Source organism: Chiloscyllium plagiosum, unplaced genomic scaffold, assembly GCF_037043375.1.
Source record: "Chiloscyllium plagiosum isolate Xiang-an unplaced genomic scaffold, Cpla_swu_hap1 HiC_scaffold_9, whole genome shotgun sequence".
Taxonomy (NCBI): domain Eukaryota; kingdom Metazoa; phylum Chordata; class Chondrichthyes; order Orectolobiformes; family Hemiscylliidae; genus Chiloscyllium; species Chiloscyllium plagiosum.
In genome coordinates, this window is record NW_028270147.1 from 47,593,615 (window position 1) to 47,613,287 (window position 19,673).

The window sequence follows — 19,673 nt, forward strand, 5'->3', positions numbered from 1 at the left end:
AATGGATCCTATTGAATTTTGTGGATTATAAAAGATAATTCTAAAACCAAAAACCAAATCACGAGTCATGTTTGTAAACTTGCAATCAGAAATTTGGAGCAAAGTTCGACTTGACGATCTTAATATGTTGGTGAATGACCAGTTTTGCCATCGCTACCCAAAAGCAACTTGAGTGAAAAATATGTATTAGAATGTAAACATCTACAATGTACAATATGGAGACAACCTGTTACAAAGCAGCTATCTACAATTTTAATAAATTAAAATAGTTTCTCAGCTATTATCCTGTGTTACATAAATCTTAATCTGTTTTATTGAGTGTCTTTTTGAAATACCTTTTACTCTGTTTTCAGTGAATTTGTTCGTGGTGAAGCATCGCAGGATCCAGTTTATGGTCCTACCAGCCAACCTTCTTCCTCTTCTTCAACTTCATCAGCTTTCTGCCCATTAGTACCATCTAGGCCAGTTGTAGAAAGGCAACCAAGAATGTTAAACTTCAGAGTAGAATACCGAGACAGAAATGTGGAAGTAGTAGTTGAAGACACAAACACAGTTGGTAAGATTTTTAAACATATTCTACTTGAAACAACAGAAGTGTGGTTAAACTGACCAGGAGATTTTATGTGTATTTTCCTGTCATCTCCCAGCTTCTGGTTCCATTCACACTGATGTTTATTCCCAAAATATCATCATTGTGCACTCAACAAAATTTGAACCTTTGTACTGAATATAACTAAATATTTATACCTTCTTGGTCCAAGATAATGTTGAACATTCAGGACTGTACGAGAAAAACTTAAGCATGTTTTCAGCGTTGAGCAGGTCTGCATCAGTTTAGTCCTTGGGTATTTGTGTTGAATGCATCAGCCCAGTTTAATTAGATCTGCAGAAAATTTTGTATTTGTTCCCCAATAGTTTTGTTATTGAGTCTTTGGTTTTTCAAGGAAATTAAGAATATTGCTCTTGAAAGCATAGCTCTCGTTTAATCTGATCAGGTTCTTAGCACATCCTTAAATTAAGAAGGAGAACAGTTAAATCAAATGCCAATACAATGACTTGGCCAATTTTCTGTAAAAATTAGTTTTTACAATTCGTAACAAGTTGAATCCTTGTTCATATAATTTTTGGACAGCATACTGGAAATGACTTTAATTACCTGAGAGATAGATAGAGATTTGGTTGTGGCTTTCAGAAGTGAATTGAATAAGCAGCAAAGGGAAATCATTTGAATAGAATGGAGACACAGAACTAGTTTAAATTGTTCATGCAGAGAGCTGGTACAGATTTGGCCATCTGATTGACATCTGTGCTGTTACCATTGTACGATTCTCTGTGATAAAATATGGATAAATCCAGTAACATTTCCAATCATTGCCAAGGGATCAAGTATTGTTCTCTGTTGAGGGAAGGCTATTACATATTTGAAACTATCGTGTGCTGACAAATATGGAATAGAGGCTATTGTCTCGAAATAAGATTGTGTATACATAGGCCTATACCTCTTCTCATAAAACTAACTTGAGGCAGAATTGCACAACAGGAAGAAATATGAATTATATACTACTTTGCACTGCATTTAATGTTACTAAAGCCAAAAGCAAAATCTTGGTGACACTGGCAATCTGAAATAAAAATTGACTTGGTCGAACTGACCAGAGTTCATTGTGTTTTGGACTGAACCAGACTCCCTCAAAAAATGCCAGAGATAATCTGGACCCAAACATTTTCTTATTTTAAAGGCAAGTGCCAGGTGTTGCGTTTTGGATATGATTTGACTGGTCAAATTACCAGGCTTGAAACACTTTATTCATAGACGATGGTTAGAATACAAACAAATAATTGGAATAATTTAACTCTTTTGGCAAATTTAACAGAATAATAGATTATTTAACTACTAAACAGAAACTATTCCAGTACAATAACATCCGAGAAACACACCTTTGGCAATGGCAAATTCAGTATCATCCATGGTCTGACATGCAATTCTGGTGGGAGGCAGAGAACCTAAGCTTTTATCTGGAGCAAAGAGAAAGAGATGTAGCAGCTTTCACAACCCCTACAGTGACTGAAAGCTAAGCTAAATATCCTGTTTCTGTGGGAGCTTGATCCTACCCATTCAGCGTGCTTCTATTGTTCCAACTTGTTATTTTAAAAAAAAAATCCCCAGGCATTATAGGCTGTTTAGTTTATTGGCTTGCTGCTCTGCATCTTTGTCACAAACCTCATTTTAAAAAATAGGAGAAAATACACCTCTTTTAGCCATCATCATTGGCGGTCCCTCCCAGGCAAGGATGACGGTCTTCCACTGTCAAGGTGCGATTGTCGGTAACTCTGCAAACTGTTGTGGCTACCGCAGGCTCTATTACACCTAGGACAGTTGGTGGACATGGGAAGGGGTGGTTGGGGCATTGTTGTGGTAACACGCTCCTTTGGCTGTTTTCACTTGGCTTTCATTTCTTTCTCGATGGCAAGTTTCAAGGTGCTTGCCACCTTCCTAGATGCTCATCCTCCACTTTGGACAGTCTTGGGCCATAGTATTGTCACAATTGACCTAAACCCAACAAATGCATTTCATGCTTATCTCTTTTCATTCCATTTGTGGCAGTCTGCCTATCTTCTGAACTCTGTCATCATTGTGCAGTGTCCTGGCTTTGTCCTTTCAGTTTGCCATGTCACTAGTTTGGCATAATCAGTAAATTTTGATATTACTGTATGGTTATAATCTTGAGGGAATCCTTCAGCTTTGGGCAAGAAATTCAAACTCTCTTAATAACTGAAAGAAATTACTGCTTGATCTTGCTTTAAATAAGTGAACCTTTACTGCGTAAGAACTGACACAAGTACCATTGAGTTGGTGCTATTCACGCATCTGATTTAGGTGTAGCTCTTTGTCCCTTGAGCCTGCTCCACCATTCAATAAGATTATGGCTGATCTGATGGCAGCCTCAAGTTCATATTCCCGCCTAGCCTTGATGATCACTGACTCACTTATTTGGCAAGAATATGTATATTTCTGCCTTAAAAATATTCAAATCCTTGTTTAACCTAAAAATCTGAAAATACCACATTCTCTTCCATTTTTAATTTCACCTGGGAGTTCCCCTGTGCATTAAGGTATCTTGTGATTCCTTCATTTCCCCAGAACCAAAAGAAAGTGTGCCACAGATTTTAGGAATTGGCTTTGGCTGTCCTTAACTTAAGATTTCCAGATTTCTCTGCCTGTGAGGATTTATTTTCTAATCTCTTCCAATAGCTTCAGCAGCCAGATCTGGCGATTTTAATTCCTTAATCACTTGGAGTTTTAATTTTGTGCATTGTCCCGACTCAATTCCTGCTTGGCTGCTCCAGATCAGGACTGCTCCTCATTTCCATCAGTTTCTCTGTTTCTTGCTCTGGATTTTGGCAAATATGTAACTGTCTCATCGTGGTATTTGAAGCTGACCTTGTTTACCCTTAAAATATCTATTTGATTTAGAACCCAAATATGCAATTTATACCTCCTAAGAAGGTAACAGTAGACATCTTATATGGACAGACTCAGAAGGGTTAACCATTGTCCAATGTTGTCACAGTTCTAACTCTGACATGCTGTTGCAGTTTTGCTTACTTACAGAAATGTTATCAATCTCACAATTGAACTACTTTTTTAAATAGGATGTAGGTAATTTGAAGATTTACCTACATGATTGTTCAGTGGGCAGATTTATTAGTGATTTTATCAGTAACTACTGTCACAGCAAAGCACAGCTACATTCTTTTACACTGCAAATTGCAAACTATGTTGACAAAGCTGCTGGTTATATATTGTCCATCCTACTTAATTTGTTATTTAGGCTCCTCCCTCTTAATGTATTAAGAGAACATCACCTTTTTCCAACATTAAATATATGCACTCAGAATTTAAATTTTTGTACATTAGAATCGTTGCGAGAAATAAGAATGAAAGAATTTAAGTTCTGTATGAGTTGTATATAATTTAACAATCTTTCTGGATTTCCTGATGGGTTAACTTTTCCGAGATATAGTTATCACTTGTGTGTTCTTGCCCTGTAGTGTCTTACCTCTTGTCAGAGTGTTGATTGTTTGCAAGGTAGTACTTTCATGTTTTCACTCTTCGATTGTTTTCTTTGCACAACTGCTGTGCTGGATATTATACTGTTAAACAGTTCCTTGAGTTGACCTCTGTTTCTCCACAATGTTGTTCCATTACGTTTTATGGTGTTGTTGAATTTAGGCTCATAGCGCATTTCTACAGGTAATCAGGATCCCTGGTTTGGATGTAGGACCCCTAACTCTTGTCCAATGTGCAGATGAGGCAGTTTTGTGCATGTTAATAATGTATCATCTTAATACTTTTTTTTGATAAGTTTGTCCTGTATTTCAATGAACATGAATAGATGATGGCTTCACAAAGTTGTCCTCAGTTACTTTCTGGGCATTACTTTCTCTGGTAATGGTAAATGCATATAGACCAGTGAGCCTGACATCGGTGGTGGGCAAGTTTAGATTAGATTAGATTAGATTACTTACAGTGTGGAAACAGGCCCTTCGGCCCAACAAGTCCACACCGACCCGCCGAAGCGTAACACACCCAGACCCATTCTCCTACATTTACCCCTTCACCTAACACTACAGGCAATTCAGCATGGCCAATTCACCTAACCTGCACATTTTTGGATTGTGGGAGGAAACCGGAGCACCCGGAGGAAACCCACGCAGACATGGGGAGAATGTGCAAACTCCACACAGAGAGTCGCCTGAGGTGGGAATTGAACCCCGGTCTCTGGCGCTGTGAGGCAGCAGTGCTAACCACTGTGCCACCGTGCCGCCCACCAAGTAATTGGAGGGAATCCTGCGGGACAGGATGTACATGTATTTGGAAAGGCAAGGACTGATTAGGGATAGTCAACATGGCTTTGTGCGTGGGAAATCATGTCTCACAAACTTGATTGAGGTTTTTGAAAGAAGTAATAAAGAGGATTGATGAGGGCAGAGCGGTAGATGTGATCTATATGGACTTCAATAGGGCGTTCGACAAGTTTCCCCATGGGACACTGGTTAGCAAGGTTAGATCTCACGGAATACATGGAGAACTAGCCATTTGGATATGGAACTGGCTCAAAAGTAGAAGACAGAGGGTGGTGGTGGAGGGTTGTTTTTCAGCCTGGAGGCCTGTGACCAGTGGAGTGCCACAAAGATCGGTGCTGGGTCCACTAATTTACGACATTTATGTAAATGATTTGGATGTGAGCAGAAGGGGAACAGTTGGTAAGTTTGCAGATGACACCTAAATTGGAGGTGTAGTGGACAGCGAAGAAAGTTACCTTGGATTACAACAGAATCTTGATCAGATGAGCCAATGGGCTGAGGAGTAGCAGATGGAGTTTAATTTAGATAAATGTGAGGTGCTGCATTTTGGGAAAGCAAGTCTTAGCAGGACTTTTACACTTAATGGTAACGCCTTACTGAAGTCCATATAGATCACGTCCACTTCTCTGCCCTCATCAACCCTCTTTGTCATGTGTTCAGAAAACTCAATCAAGTTTGTGAGACATGATTTCCCATGCACAAAGCCATGTTGACTATCCCTAATCCGTCTTTGCCTTTCCATAGGTTCAGGTTATCCTTCTTCAGGAGCTCTATTTATGTCAAAGCTTCATTGGCAGAAGTTTTGCTTGTATGATGCTGGGAAACCATGGGAATAGGCCTATATTTCTTTGATTTTTGTCTGGCTTGGGTTAGATCCCAGAACTTGAATCGATAGCTTCAATCAACTTTTTCAACACTTCATTCACGTGTCATTTCTTGCTGTTGAACACTAGATCCTTTGTAATGAGCTGCTGTAATCAGTGAGTCTAGATTTCTGTTGTATTCTTCTTTTGGTTTGTCCGTTACTGTGATGTGATGGGCAATGTGTACGCATTTTGGAATGCTTTCTGTAATTCGATGTACTAATTCATGGATAAACTGAAGCATGGCCTCTGGAGGCAAAATCTTGCAAATGGTGTCTTAAAGATAATGGTTTCTTGAGAATTTTTTTCATCAAGTGAGGCAATCAGTATAAGTGTTTGGTGCCCAGCTTGGAAAAAAGTGTAACTTCTGTGAATTTGGGACTCATTTCCTATAATCGTGGAATTTTGTACAAGGTACCTTTTTAGAATGAGATTTAGATGTTTTGGGTTCAAGCATATCCAGATTGCATCATTTTTCAGCACACCGGTGATAATTGTATCATTAAATGTGCTAATACACATGGTGGGTCGTACTGTTCTATTATTCTCTTGAACTTCTCCACAGTATTCGTGATTAAAAGACCAAAAGCTGTAGGTGCAGAGTAGGTCATTCCACCCTTTGAGTCTGCACTGCCATCCAATGAGATTCTGGCTGATCCTCACTTCACTAATACTATCTTATCTACATAACATGAGTTCTTTACAGGTTAAAATCTGTCCCAGCCTTGAGCATTGAGTTAACTTATACCACATGATAGTAATGAAACAGTAATTACACATTAATATGCAGATTGAGCGTCAACAAGACCCAAGAGACATAATGGCATTTAAAAAAAAAAGTCACTGTGAAAACCAAATTTTGTGTAGATGCTGGGACTTTACACAAAAGGAGACCTGTACATTACACTAATAATTAAGTAGTTTTGGATATTACATGTACAAAATATCTGGTAAATGTTTGCTGCAACAGTATTAGAATTAAGGTACCATTTATATCAGTTACAATGCAAGTCGTTGTTCCAAGTATGGCTACATGTCTTAAAAATCACAGTGTTCTTCATTGTTTGGTTAGAACCATAGCTGAAAATGTGTTGCTGGAAAAGCGCAGCAGGTCAGGCAGCATCCAGGGAATAGGAGAATCGACGTTTCGGGCATAAGCCCTTCTTCAGGAAAGAACCATACCCTGTCACCATCTCTCCCGATGGGATAATGGGATAAAACATACCCAAATATAATGATAGAGGAGTCTGAAATGTAAGCAAGCAATCTGAACCTCAGGCATAGACTCAGAATAAGATTGGCAAAGTACGCATGAGCTCAGGACCAGCATGTCGAGAAATTTCTTGACACACAGGGTTGTGAATACTTGGAATTCTCCACTTGCGATGTGGATTTTCAAGATAAAGTAGATTCTAGTCTTAGAATTGAATTTTTAAAAAATCTCTTAAATAATGGATATGGGAACCAATTGGGAAAAGCATCCTAGCAGAAGATCATCCACAATCATATTGAACAATGGAGCAGGCTTGAGAGGCTATATGTTTTACTCTTCAAATTTCTTTTATTTTTATGTGATTCTTGGACCATGATCGTGAAAGGGTGCAAAAAAGATTTATGAAGATGTTACTGAGACTCCAGGATTTGAGTTATAAAGAGAGGCTGAATAAGCTGGGACTTTTTTTTCCCCTGGTGTCAGTGACTTTATTGAGGTTTATAAGATTGTGTGAGGCATGGATCGGGTGAAGATCCACTGTCTTTTTCCCAGTATAGGAGAGTCCAAAACTAGAGGGCATATGTTTAAGGTGAGAGGGGAAAAATTTAATAGGGACTTGAGGGGCAACATTTTGATGCAGAGGGTGGTGCATTTATGGAACAACCTGCCAGAGAAAGTGGTTGAGGTAGGTATAATTACCACATTTAAAAAGTATCTGGATGGGTACATGAATAGGAAGGGTTTAGAGGGATATGGGGCAACTGCTGGCAAATGGGATGAGATCAGTTTAGGATATCTGGTTGGTGTGAATGAGTTGGATCGAAGGGTCTGTTTCTATGCTGTATAACTCTGTGACGAGATGAGGTTATATTTGCCACTGATTCAAAATGCAAAGCCTACAGGACTTATTAAAAACTGGGAATGTGGTTTTTGTTGGCTGAGCCAATATTGATGGAACAGTACAGCACAGGAATAGGTACATCATGGCTGTATCAACCATAATGCTGTTCTAAACTAATCCCATCTGCTTGCACACGGTCCATATCCCTCTGTTCCTTGCCTATTAACGTCTGTCGAAATGCCCCTTAAACTTTACTGATGCATCTGTTTGTGAAAAAAGATTGACTGACACATTTCCTTTTAACCTTTCCCTTCTCCCCTTAAAACTATACCCACAAATATCTGGAATTTACACTCTGGGATAAAGATTTGTACATGCCTTCATAATTTTATATACTTCTATTGCATTGCTCCTCAGCCTCCAAGGCTCCAGTGCAAACAATCCAAGTTTGTCCAATGTTTCTTTTTAGCTGTTACACTCCAATCCAGGCAACATCCTGGTAAACCTCTTTTGCACCTTCTCTAAAACCTCCACTAACTTCCTACAGTGTGACCACCAAAACCAGAATACACTAAATGTGGCCTAACTAAAGTCTTAGACATCTTTGGTGTACCTTGCTAACTTTTATAGTCAGTGACACGACTGCTGAAGGCACTCCTGCTGTCTGCCTTCTTCATCACCTTATCCACTTGTGCAGCCTCTTCAGGAGCTATGGACTTGGAGCCCAAGATTCCTCTGCATAATCACTACTCTTACAAAGAACAAAGAAAATTACAGCACAGAAACAGGCCCATCGGCCTTCCAAGCCTGCACTGATTCAGATCCTCTATATAAACCAGTCGCCTATTTTCTAAGGATCAGTATTCCTCTGCTCCCTGCCCATTCATGTATCTGTCTCGATCCATCTTAAATTACACTATCGTGCCGCCTCTGCAACCTCCGCTGCCCACGCATTTCAGGCACCTACCGCCCCCTGTGTAAAGAACTTTCCATGCATATCTCCTTAAACTTTTCCCCTCTCACCTTGAACTCATGACCCTTAGTAATTGAGTTCCCCACTCTGTGTAAAAAGCTTCTTGCTATCCGCCTGGTTATACCCCTCATTTTGGAGATCTCAATCAGGTTCCTCCCTCAACCTCTGTCTTTCTAATGAAAATAATCCTAAACTACTCAACCACTCTTCATAGCTGGCACCCTCAATACCAGGCAACATCCTGGTGAACCTCCTCTACACCCTCTCCTGAGAGTCCTTGTATTTACTTTACACTTTCCTCTTGCATTTGATCTCCTAAAATGCATTACCTCACACTTGTCTGTCATCTGCCATTTCTCTGCTCAACTTCCTTAGCTGATCTATATCCTGCTGTATTCTTCAATAACATTCCTTATTATCCACAATTCAACCAATTTTCTTGTTATTTGCAAACTTACTATCCAAATCATTTGTATATGTTACAAACCATAAGACCATAAGACATAGGAGTGGAAGTAAGGCCATTCGGCCCATCGAGTCCACTCCGCCATTCAATCATGGCTGATGCGCATTTCAGCTCCACTTACCAGCGTTCTCCCCGTAGCCCTTAATTCCTCAAGACAACAAGAATCTATCAATCTCGGCCTTGAAGACATTTAGCATCCCAGCTTCCACTGCACTCCGTGGCAATGAATTCCACAGGCCCACCACTCTCTGGCTGAAGAAATGTCTCCGCATTTCTGTTCTGAAATGACCACCTCTAATTCAAAGGCTGTGACCACGGGTCCTAGTCTCCTCGTCTAACAGAAACAATTTCCTAGCATCCACCTTTTCCAAGCCATGTATTATTTTGTACGTCTCTATTAAGTCTCCCCTTAATCTTCTAAACTCCAACGAATACAATCCCAGTATCCTCAGCCGTTCCTCATATGTTAGACCTGTCATTCCAGGGATCATCCGTGTGAATCTCCGCTGGACACGTTCCAGTGCCAGTATGTCCTTCCTGAGGTGTGGGGACCAAAACTGGACACAGTACTCCAAATGGGGCCTAACCAGAGCTTTATAAAGTCTTAGTAGTACATCTCTGCTTTTATATTCCAACCCTCTTGAGATAAGAGACAACATTGCATTCGCTTTCTTAATCACGGACTCAACCTGCATGTTTACCTTCAGAGAATCCTCGACTAGCACTCCCAGATCCCTTTGTGCTTTGGCTTTATTAATTTTCTCACCATTTAGAAAGTAATCTATGCTTTTATTCTTTTTGCCAGAGTGCAAGACCTCGCACTTGCTCACGTTAAATTCCATCAGCCATTTCCTGGACCACTGTCCCAACCTGTCTAGATCCTTCTGTAGCCTCCCCACTTCCTCCGTACTACCTGCCTGTCCACCTAACTTCATATCATCGGCAAACTTCGCTAGAGTGCCCCCGGTTCCCTCATCCAAATCATTAATATATAATGCGAACAGCTGTGGCCCCAGCACCGAACCCTGCGGGACACCGCTCGTCACCGGCTGCCATTCTGAAAAAGAACCTTTTATCCCAACTCTCTGCCTTCTGTTAGACAGCCAATCCTCAATCCATCCCAGCAGCTCACCTCGAACACCATGGGCCCTCACCTTGCTCAGCAGCCTCCCGTGTGGCACCTTACCAAAGGCCTTTTGAAAGTCTAGATAGACCACATCCACTGGGTTTCCCTGGTCTAACCTACTTGTTACCTCTTCAAAAAATTCCAACAGGTTTGTCAGGCATGACCTCCCTTTACTAAATCCATGTTGACTTGTTCTAATCGGACTCTGCTCTTCCAAGAATTTAGAAACCTCATCCTTAATGATGGATTCTAGAATTTTACCAACAACCGAGGTTAAGCTGATTGGCCTATAATTTTCCATCTTTTGCCTTGATCCTTTCTTGAACAAGGGGGTTACAACAGCCATCTTCCAATCATCCGGGACCTTTCCTGATTCCAGTGACTCTTGAAAGATCTCAACCAATGCCTCTGCTATTTCCTCAGCCACCTCTCTCAGAACTCTAGGGTGTATCCCATCGGGGCCAGGAGATTTATCAATTTTAAGACTTTTTAACTTTTCTAGCACTATCTCTTTTGTAATGGCAACCATACTCAACTCAGCCCCGTGACACCCTTTAATTTTTGGGATATTACTCATGTCTTCCACTGTGAAAACTGACGCAAAGTACTTGTTAAGTTCTCCTGCTATTTCCTTATCTCCCATCACTAGGCTTCCTGCATCAGTTTGAAGTGGCCCAATGTCTACTTCTGCCTGTCGTTTGTTTCTTATGTACTGAAAGAAACTTTTACTATTATTTCTAATATTACTGGCTAGCCGACCTTCATATTTGATCCTCTCATTTCTTATTACACTCTTTGTTATCCTCTGTTTGCTTTTGTATCCTTCCCAATCTTCTGATTTCCCACTGTTCTTAGCCACTTTATAAGATCTCTCTTTTCCTTTAATACATTTCCTGACTTCCTTTGTCAGCCAAGGTTGTCTAATCCCTCCCCGGTTAATCTTTCTTTTCTTGGGAATGAACCTCTGTACAGTGTCCTCAATTATACCTACAAACTCCTGCCATTTTTGCTCTACTGTCTTCCTGGTTAGCCTCTGCTTCCAGTCTATTTTAGTCAGTTCCTCTCTCATGCCCTCATAATTACCTTTATTCAACTGTAACACCATTACATCCGATTTTGCCTTCTCCCTTTCAAACTCTAGACTGAACTCTACCATATTATGGTCGCTACTTCCTAAGGGTTCCCTTACTTTAAGATCTTTTATAGAGTCTGGTTCATTGCAAAGCACTAGGTCCAGAATAGCCTGCTCTCTTGTGGGCTCCATGACAAGCTGTTCCAAAAAGCCATCCTGTAAGCATTCCATGAATTCCCTTTCTTTAGATCCACTAGCAACATTATTTACCCAGTCCACCTGCATATTGATGTCTCCCATGATCAATGTAACCTTGCCTTTCTGACATGCCTTCTCTATTTCCTGGTACATGTTGCATCCCTGGTCCTGACCACTGTTAGGAGGTCTATACACAACTCCAATTATGTTTTTTTTGCCTTTGTGGTTCCTCAATTCCACCCACACAGACTCCACATCATCCGACGCTATGTCATTCAATACCATAGATTTAATTTTGTTCTTAACTAACAAGGAAACTCCACCCCCTCTGCCCACCTCTCTGTCTTTTCGATAAGTTGAAAAACCATGGAGGTTTAACTGCCAGTCCTGACCCCCCTGTAACCAAGTCTCTGTGATGCCTACTACATCATAATCATTCACTATTATCTGTGCAATTAGTTCATCGGCTTTGTTATGAATGCTACGAGCATTCAGGTAAAGTGCCTTAATGCTAACTTCCTTATCATTAGAGATGTTGGAAGTCATATGTCCTAAGTTATCCTTGCTTTTTACTGTATTCTCAGTCTGCCTCAAATTTAAATCCACCTGGAAATATGCTATCCTGCTGCTTATCTTGCCATTTACCTCCATACTCCCTGTCGCTTTCACTTTCCCTTCCCCCCCAACTCAGAAGTTTAAAGTCCTACTGACCACCCTATTTATCCTCTTCGCTAGAACATTGGTACCTGATCGGTTCAGGTGGAGACCGTCCCAACGGTACAGATCCCCCCTATTCCAAAACTGATGCCAATGCCCCATGAAGTGGAATCCCTCTTTCCCACACCAATCCCTTAGCCACGTGTTTACTTGCCTAATTTTCTTGTCCCTATGCCAATTGGCACGTGGCTCGGGCAGTAATCCGGAGATTATGACCCTTGAGGACCTGTGCTTCAATTTCCTGCCTCGCGCTTCGTAATGCCCAAACAGGTCCTCCACCCTAGTCTTGCCTATGTTGTTGGTACCAACGTGGACCACAACAACTGGATCCTCCCCCTCCCGCTCCAATATCCTTTCAAGCCGGTCGGAGATGTCTCGCACCCTGGCACCGGGCAGGCAACACACCATGCGAGACTCCCGATCCGGCTTGCAAAGGATACTATCTGTCCCCCTAATTATAGAATCCCCTATAACCACTACTTGTCTATTAGCTCCCCCCTCTTGAATGGCCTTCTGCACCATGGTGCCTTGGTCAGTTGGCTCATCCGTCCAGAGCCCTTTTCCTCATCCGAACAGGGAGCAAGAATCTCATACCTGTTGGACAAGGTCAAGGGCTGAGGCTCCTCCACTCCTGAACTCCGGTTCCCCCAACCTGCCTCACTTAGAGTCACACTCTTTTGTGCCTGATCACTAGCTGAATGTGAATTACTTAATCTCCCAGGTGTGACTGCCTCCTGAAACAAAGCATCCAGGTAACTCTCCCCCTCCCGGATGTGCCGTAGTGTTTGAAGCTCAGATTCCAGATCATCAACTCTGATCCGGAGTTCTTCCAGCAACCAACACTTGCTGCAGATGTGGTCACTGCCGTTCACAATGGGATCAGCCAGCTCCCACATCATACAGCAACAGCACATCACCTGCCCAGCCATCTCTGCTTAGTTAGTTAATTACTTACTTTGTACAAGTATGAGTTAGAATACCTTCTGATGCCTCTCTGCTATAGTTTTTTTTACCCTAAATAAGGACTTGATGTATACACACACAAAAAAAACGAAGTAAATTTTTAACTAGTCCCTGGTAAAGAAATAAAAATCCTTACCTTAAAAGAAAAAGCAGAGTAGTTAAGAAGGTTAGAGGAGGAGGGTGGGTGGGAGATACTACAGGTGTAGAATCTCGGGTTTAGCCGCCTTCCTGACTTATATACTCACTTTTCCTTCCTGGCTGCCCCTCTGCTTGCCGTCACTTCCTCTGCTGCTCCCGCTCTTTCTGTGGAGGTGTCATATCTGGTGACAGACCATCAGTCAGAAAAACACCCCTCCACAGGTACCTTCTGTCTTCTGGATACAAACCCAATTTTGTATCCAAGTTGCCAACTCACCATGAATCCCATGTGAATTAATCTTCTGGACCAGCCTACCATGAGGGACCTTGTCAAATGCTTTAGTAAAGTCCATGAAGACAACATCTACTGCCCTGTCCTTATCAATCATCGTTGTCATCTCTTGAAGAAACTCAATCAAGTTTGTGACACAAGACCTCTCCTGCATGAAGCCATGCTGACTATCTTGACTAAGTCTAGTTTTTCCAAATGCAAGTAAATGCTGTCCCTAAGAATTCTTCTCCAATAAATGTAAAGCTCACCAGCCTATAATTTTCTGGTTTCCATGTTGCCTTTCTTGAAAAGAGGATCAACACTGGCCTCTTGTCTAAAGAGATACAAAGGCCCTAGCAATCTCCTCCCTAGCCTCCTTCAGTATCTCATTGGATTCTGGCGGCTTATGTACCTTAATGTTTTTCAAGACATTCAACACCACCACCTTGGCATGTCCCAGAATATCATGATACCCAGTCCTAATTTTTCCATCATCCATGTCCTCCTTGGTGAATACTGATGCGCAGTCCTCTTTAAGGACCTCACCCACTTCTTCTGGCTAAATTCCCTTCTTTGACCTTGAGTGGGCATTCCCTTTGAGGAGAAAGTGAGGTCTGCAGATGCTGGAGATCAAAGTTGAAACTTTATTGCTGGAACAGCACAGCAGGTCAGGCAGTATCCAGGGAACAGGAGATTCGACGTTTCGGGCACAGGACGTTTCAGGACGTTTGATTCCTGAAGAAGGGCCTGTGCCTGAAACGTCGAATCTCCTGTTCCCTGGATGCTGCCTGACCTGCTGTGCTGTTCCAGCAATAAAGTTTCAACTGGGCATTCCCTTTCCCTAGTTACCTTATTGCTCCAAATATGCATATAAAATACCTTGGGATTCTCCTTAATCTTATTTGCCAAAGACTCAAATGCCCATCTCTGTTTGCTTAGAGAAGGTGATGATGAGCTGTCTTGTGAGTAACCATCAATGCTTCAGGAAAGAGTTTCAGGTTTTTGACCCACAGACAGTGAAGGAATGGCAACAAATTTCTAAGTCATAATGTTGTGTACCTTGGAGAGGAATCTGCATCTGCTGCCTTGCCCTTCCAGCTGGTAGAAGTTATGGGTTGGAACCTGCTATCTAAGGACCCACTGTGCATCTTGTAGATGGCAGTGCTGCTACTGTGCTTTTGGTGAAGGGAATGACTGATTGTGGGTGCATAGCCAGTCAGGGCAGCTTTGTCCTGAATGATGTCATGCAGCTGAAGTGCTATAGAAACTGAACTCATCAAGATGAGCTTTCCATCATATGTTTGACTTATGCATTGTAGGTTGTGGACAGGCTTTGGGATTCAGGAGTTGTTACTCATTGCAGGATTCCCAGCCTGTGACCTCCTCCTCTTATCAATTCCATTTCAGAACATCGCAGATGGCCTCCTACTTCAAAGACTGCAATTTCCCTCCCATGTGGTCAACAATGCTCTCCAGCGCATCTCTTCCACTCCCCGTGCCTCCGCCCTTGAACCCCACCCCTTCAACTCCAACAAGGATACCACTGTTCCTCACCTTCCACCCTACCAATCTCCAGATACAATGCATCATTCTCCTCCATATCTGCCAACTACAGTCAGACCCCAGCACAGAGATTTATTTCCCTCCCCACCCCTTTTCAGCATTCTGCAGAGACCATTCCCTCGTTAGATCCATGTCCCCCCACCAACCCACCCTCTGCTCCCGGTAGCTTCCCTTGCCACCGCAACAGATGTAAAACCTGTGCCCAAACCACCCCCCTCATCTCCATCCAAGGCCCCAAAGGATCCTTCCACATCCAGCAGAGATTTTCCTGCACATCCAAACTCCTCATCAGCTGTGTCTGTTGCTTTCGATGTGGTCCCCTCTACATTGGGGAGACAGGACGCCAACTTGCGGAACGCTTCAGAGAACATCTCCGGGGCACATGCACTAAACAACTCCACTGCCCTGTAGCTGACCACTTCAACTCCCCCTCCCACTCTGCCAAGGACAAGCAAAATCCTAGCCACTCGATGACTGGAAGAAGAACTTCCGCCTTCAGACCGTCCAATCATGCAAGATCAATGTGGATTTCACCAGATTCCTCAGCTCCCCTCCCCCCACCTTATCCCACATCCAAACCTCCAACTCTTGACCTGTCCTACCTGTCCATCTTCCTTCCCACCGATCCGCTCCACCCTCCAATTGGCTCTATCATCATTACCGCCCACCTTCATCTACCTAACGCCTTCCTAGCTACATCCCCACCCTCCCTCCAGCCCCACTCCCCTCCCATTTATCTCTGTCCCCTTGCCCCCAACCCATATGAAGGGCTTATGTTCAAAACGTCAACTCTCCTGCTCCTTGGATGCTGCCTGACCTGCTGTGCTTTTCCAGCACCACACTTTTGACTCTGATCTTCAGCATCTGTAGTCCTCACTTCCTCCACAGTATTTATTTGGCTAGTGAAGGATTTAATGATACTAATACCATTGAATGTTCAGGGGTGATGGCAAGATGCTCTCTCGTGTTGGAGATGATCATTGCCTGGCATAGTTGTGGCATGAATGTTACTTGCTCTTATCATTCTTTGCAATGCTTTTTTTTAACATCAGAGGGTCCATTACTTGTAGACATGATATCTTTTATCTTTGTTGCAGATATAAAGCAGTCTTAAAGTCTGATTTGCATTTTTGGAACAGAAAAATAGTATCTACTTTAAGGTACCTAACAACTTAACTGATTAGTTAGGAAGCTTTGGAAGTAGATCTGCATTTAAACTCTGGATTCAAAGAAGTGGACAGCAGAAAGTACCGGGCACGTGAGAGAATGGACTTAAGGTCAGGAAAGACCTGAGGTCATAAGAACATGGAAGATAGGAGCAGGAGTAGGCCATTTAGCTAAAGTGATTATAGCTTTTTATTGAGCTCACTACCCAAATGCCATCCTCTTTCTTGACAATACAAAATATTTTGACCTCAACCATTTTCTGTGGTAGTGAATTCCACAGGCTCTCAACTCTCTGGGTAAAGAAATTTCTCCTCATCTCCGTCTTCAAAGTTTACCCCTTATCTTTAAGCTATGTGTCCTGTTTCTGGACTCCTCCACCATCAGCAAGGTTCTTCTTTCATCTAACCTGTCCAATTGTAGTACTTATAGGTTTCTCTAAGGTTTCCCCTCATTCTTCTAAACTCCAATGAATACAATTCTAGGAGAAAGTGAGGACTGGAGATCAGAGTCGAGAGTGTGGTGCTGGAAAAGCACAGCAGGTCAGGCATCATCCGAGGAGCAAGGGAATCGATGTTTCGGGCATAAGCCCTTAATCATGAATGAGGCTTGTCGGCTCGGGGTGCTGAGAGATAAATGGGAGGGGATTAGGGCTAGGGGGAAGGTAGTTGAGAATGCAGGAGGTAGATGAAGGTAGGGGAGAATGTGATAGGCCGAAGAGGAAGGTGTCGCCGATGAATGGGAAAGACGATGGGCAGGTCAAGAGGGTGGGGACGAGTTGGAGGCTTGTGACTGGGATAAGGTGGGCAGAGGGGATATGAGAAAACTGGTGAAATCCACATTAATCCCATGTTGTTGCAGGGTCCCAAGGCAGAAGATGAGACATTCTTCCTCCGGCATTGAGTAGTTAAGGTTTGGCGATGGAGGAGGCCCAGGACCTGCGTGTCCTTGGTGGAGTGGGAGGGGGAATTGAAGTGTTCAGCCACGGGGTGGTGGGATTGGTTGGTGCGGGTGTCCCAGAGATGTTCTCTGAAAATCCACAAGTTGACGTCCTGTCTCTCCGATGTAGAGGAGACGACATTAGGTGCAACAGAAACAGTAGATGACATTTGTAGAAGTACATATAAATTGCTGTCTGATATGGAAGAATCCTTTGGGGCCTTTGACGGAGGTGAGGGGGGAGGTTTAGCGCAGGTCTTGCGCTTTTTGCGGTGGCAGGGGAAGGTGCCAGGAGTGGGGTGTGGGCTGGTAGGGTGTGTGGATCTGACAAGAGAGTTGCAAAGGGAATGGTCTTTCTGAAACGCTGATAGGGGTGGGGAGGGAAATATATCCCTACTGGTGGGGACGGTTTGTAGGTCGTGGCACGGTGGCGCAGTGGTTAGCACTGCTGCCTCAGTGTCAGGGACCCGGGTTTGAGTTCCACCTCAGGTGACTGCCTGTGTGGAGTTTGCACATTCTCCCCGTGTCTGCGTGGGTTTCCTCCAGGTATTCCAGTTACCTCCCACAATGCAAAGATGTGCAGGTGAGGTGTATTGGCTATGCCAAATTGCCAGTTGTGTTAGGTGCATTTGTCAGGGGTAAATATAGGGTAGGGGAATGGCTCTGGGTGTGTTTACTGTTCGGAGAGTCAGTGTGGACTTGTTGGGCCGAAGGGTCTATTTCAACACTGTAGGGAATCTAATCGAATTCCCTGTTTTCTCTCTTCCTCCCTTTTTAAATAGTGGGATTACATTACCTACCCTTCAGTATGGTAGGAATTGTTACAGAGTATGATGAATCTTGCAAGATCCACTATTTTGAGGGCCATGTCCTTAAGTACTTTGGGATGTAGATCAGGGGATTTATCAGCCTTCAATTCTGTCAATTTCTCTGACATCCGTTTTTCTACCAATACAGATTTGCTTCATATCCCCCCTCTCGCTCAACCCTGTGTTCCTCATAATTTCTGGCCTGCTATTTGTGCTCTCCTTTGTGAATGCAGGTGTGAAGTATAAATTTAGTTTGGCTGCCATTTCTTTGCTCCCCTTTACAAAAAAATTCTCCTGTTTCTGACGAAGGGACATTGTTATGTGACAACTAAAGAACCGTGGCTGCTAGAAATCAGATACAAAATCAGAAACTGCTGGAAAAACTCAGCTAGTCAGGCAATATCTGCAGAGAAAGCAAAGTTGACATTTTTGGTTTCGTGATCCTTCTTCAGAACTAATTGTAGCCAAGAAGATATTGATATTTCCTAATGATGGGTTTGTGGGAGCGGGCAAGAGTAAACAATGAGTGGAAATGGATCCCACAGAGAAACACAGTTGGGCAGACAAAAGGAATGGGTAAAGGTTGCCCTTGGAGAATTAATAGCTGCTCACGAGGACATAAGTAGCTGACAATGGTGGTTGTTCATGGTTGCAGCCCAGGTGATGACAAGGCCTGGTGTGTGGGGGTTAGGGTAAGGTAATAAGAGAAAATGCACAGGTCATGAAATTATTGAACTCTATATTGAGTCCAGAAAGTTGCAGAATTCCCAAATGGGAAATGAGGTGGTGTCCTTCCAGCTTGTGCTGAGCTTTGCTGGAGCCCTGCAGCAAGCCTGAGCCCAAGATGTTGACCAGGGAACATGACGGCATGTTGAAATAGCAGACAACCAGAAGCTCAGGTCATTTTTGCAGGCGGAACCATGCTGTTCTGCAAAGCTGTTGCCCAGACATCTCCTCAATGTAGAGGAAACAACACTGTGAACAGCAAATACAGAAGATTAGATTAAGCGAAGTGCAGGTAAAGTGCTGCTTCACCTGGAAGGTACGTGTGGGGTTGTTTATAGGCAGGAGGGAGAAAGTAAATGGGCAGGCGTTGCACTTTCGATTGCAAGGGAAGGTGCCATAGGGTTGTGGGGAGGGGTTGGGAGTGGAGGAGGAATGGACCAAGGTATGCCTGCGAATGAATGATAAGGGAGGGACCCGGTAGTGGCATACTGCTGGAGATAGTGGAAATGGTGGCTAATGATCCTTTGTTTGGTGATGCTGGTGGGATGGTAGGTAAGGACAAAAGGTTCCCTATCACTTGTGTGGGAGAGAGGAGGGGGTGTGGTGAGGGCTGAAGTGTGGGAGATGGTTTGGACACGGTTGAGGGTCCTGTCAACCACAGTGCTGGGGAATCCTTGGTTGAGGAGGAAGGTGGACATTGCAGAGGCTTCCTTATCGAAGTTGGCATCATTGGAACAGATTTGACAGAGACAGAAGAACTGG

General features: G+C 43.1%; 1 protein-coding gene across 1 annotated transcript in view; it reads left to right on the plus strand.

The window, feature by feature from the left end:
- Positions 1–19,673, plus strand: part of faf1 (Fas (TNFRSF6) associated factor 1) — a 414,762-nt gene that overhangs the window by 45,474 nt on the left and 349,615 nt on the right. The window contains exon 4 of the mRNA XM_043699221.2: positions 354–556. Coding sequence (XP_043555156.1) covers positions 354–556 — 203 coding nt within the window. The remainder of the gene's footprint in view (positions 1–353; positions 557–19,673) is intronic.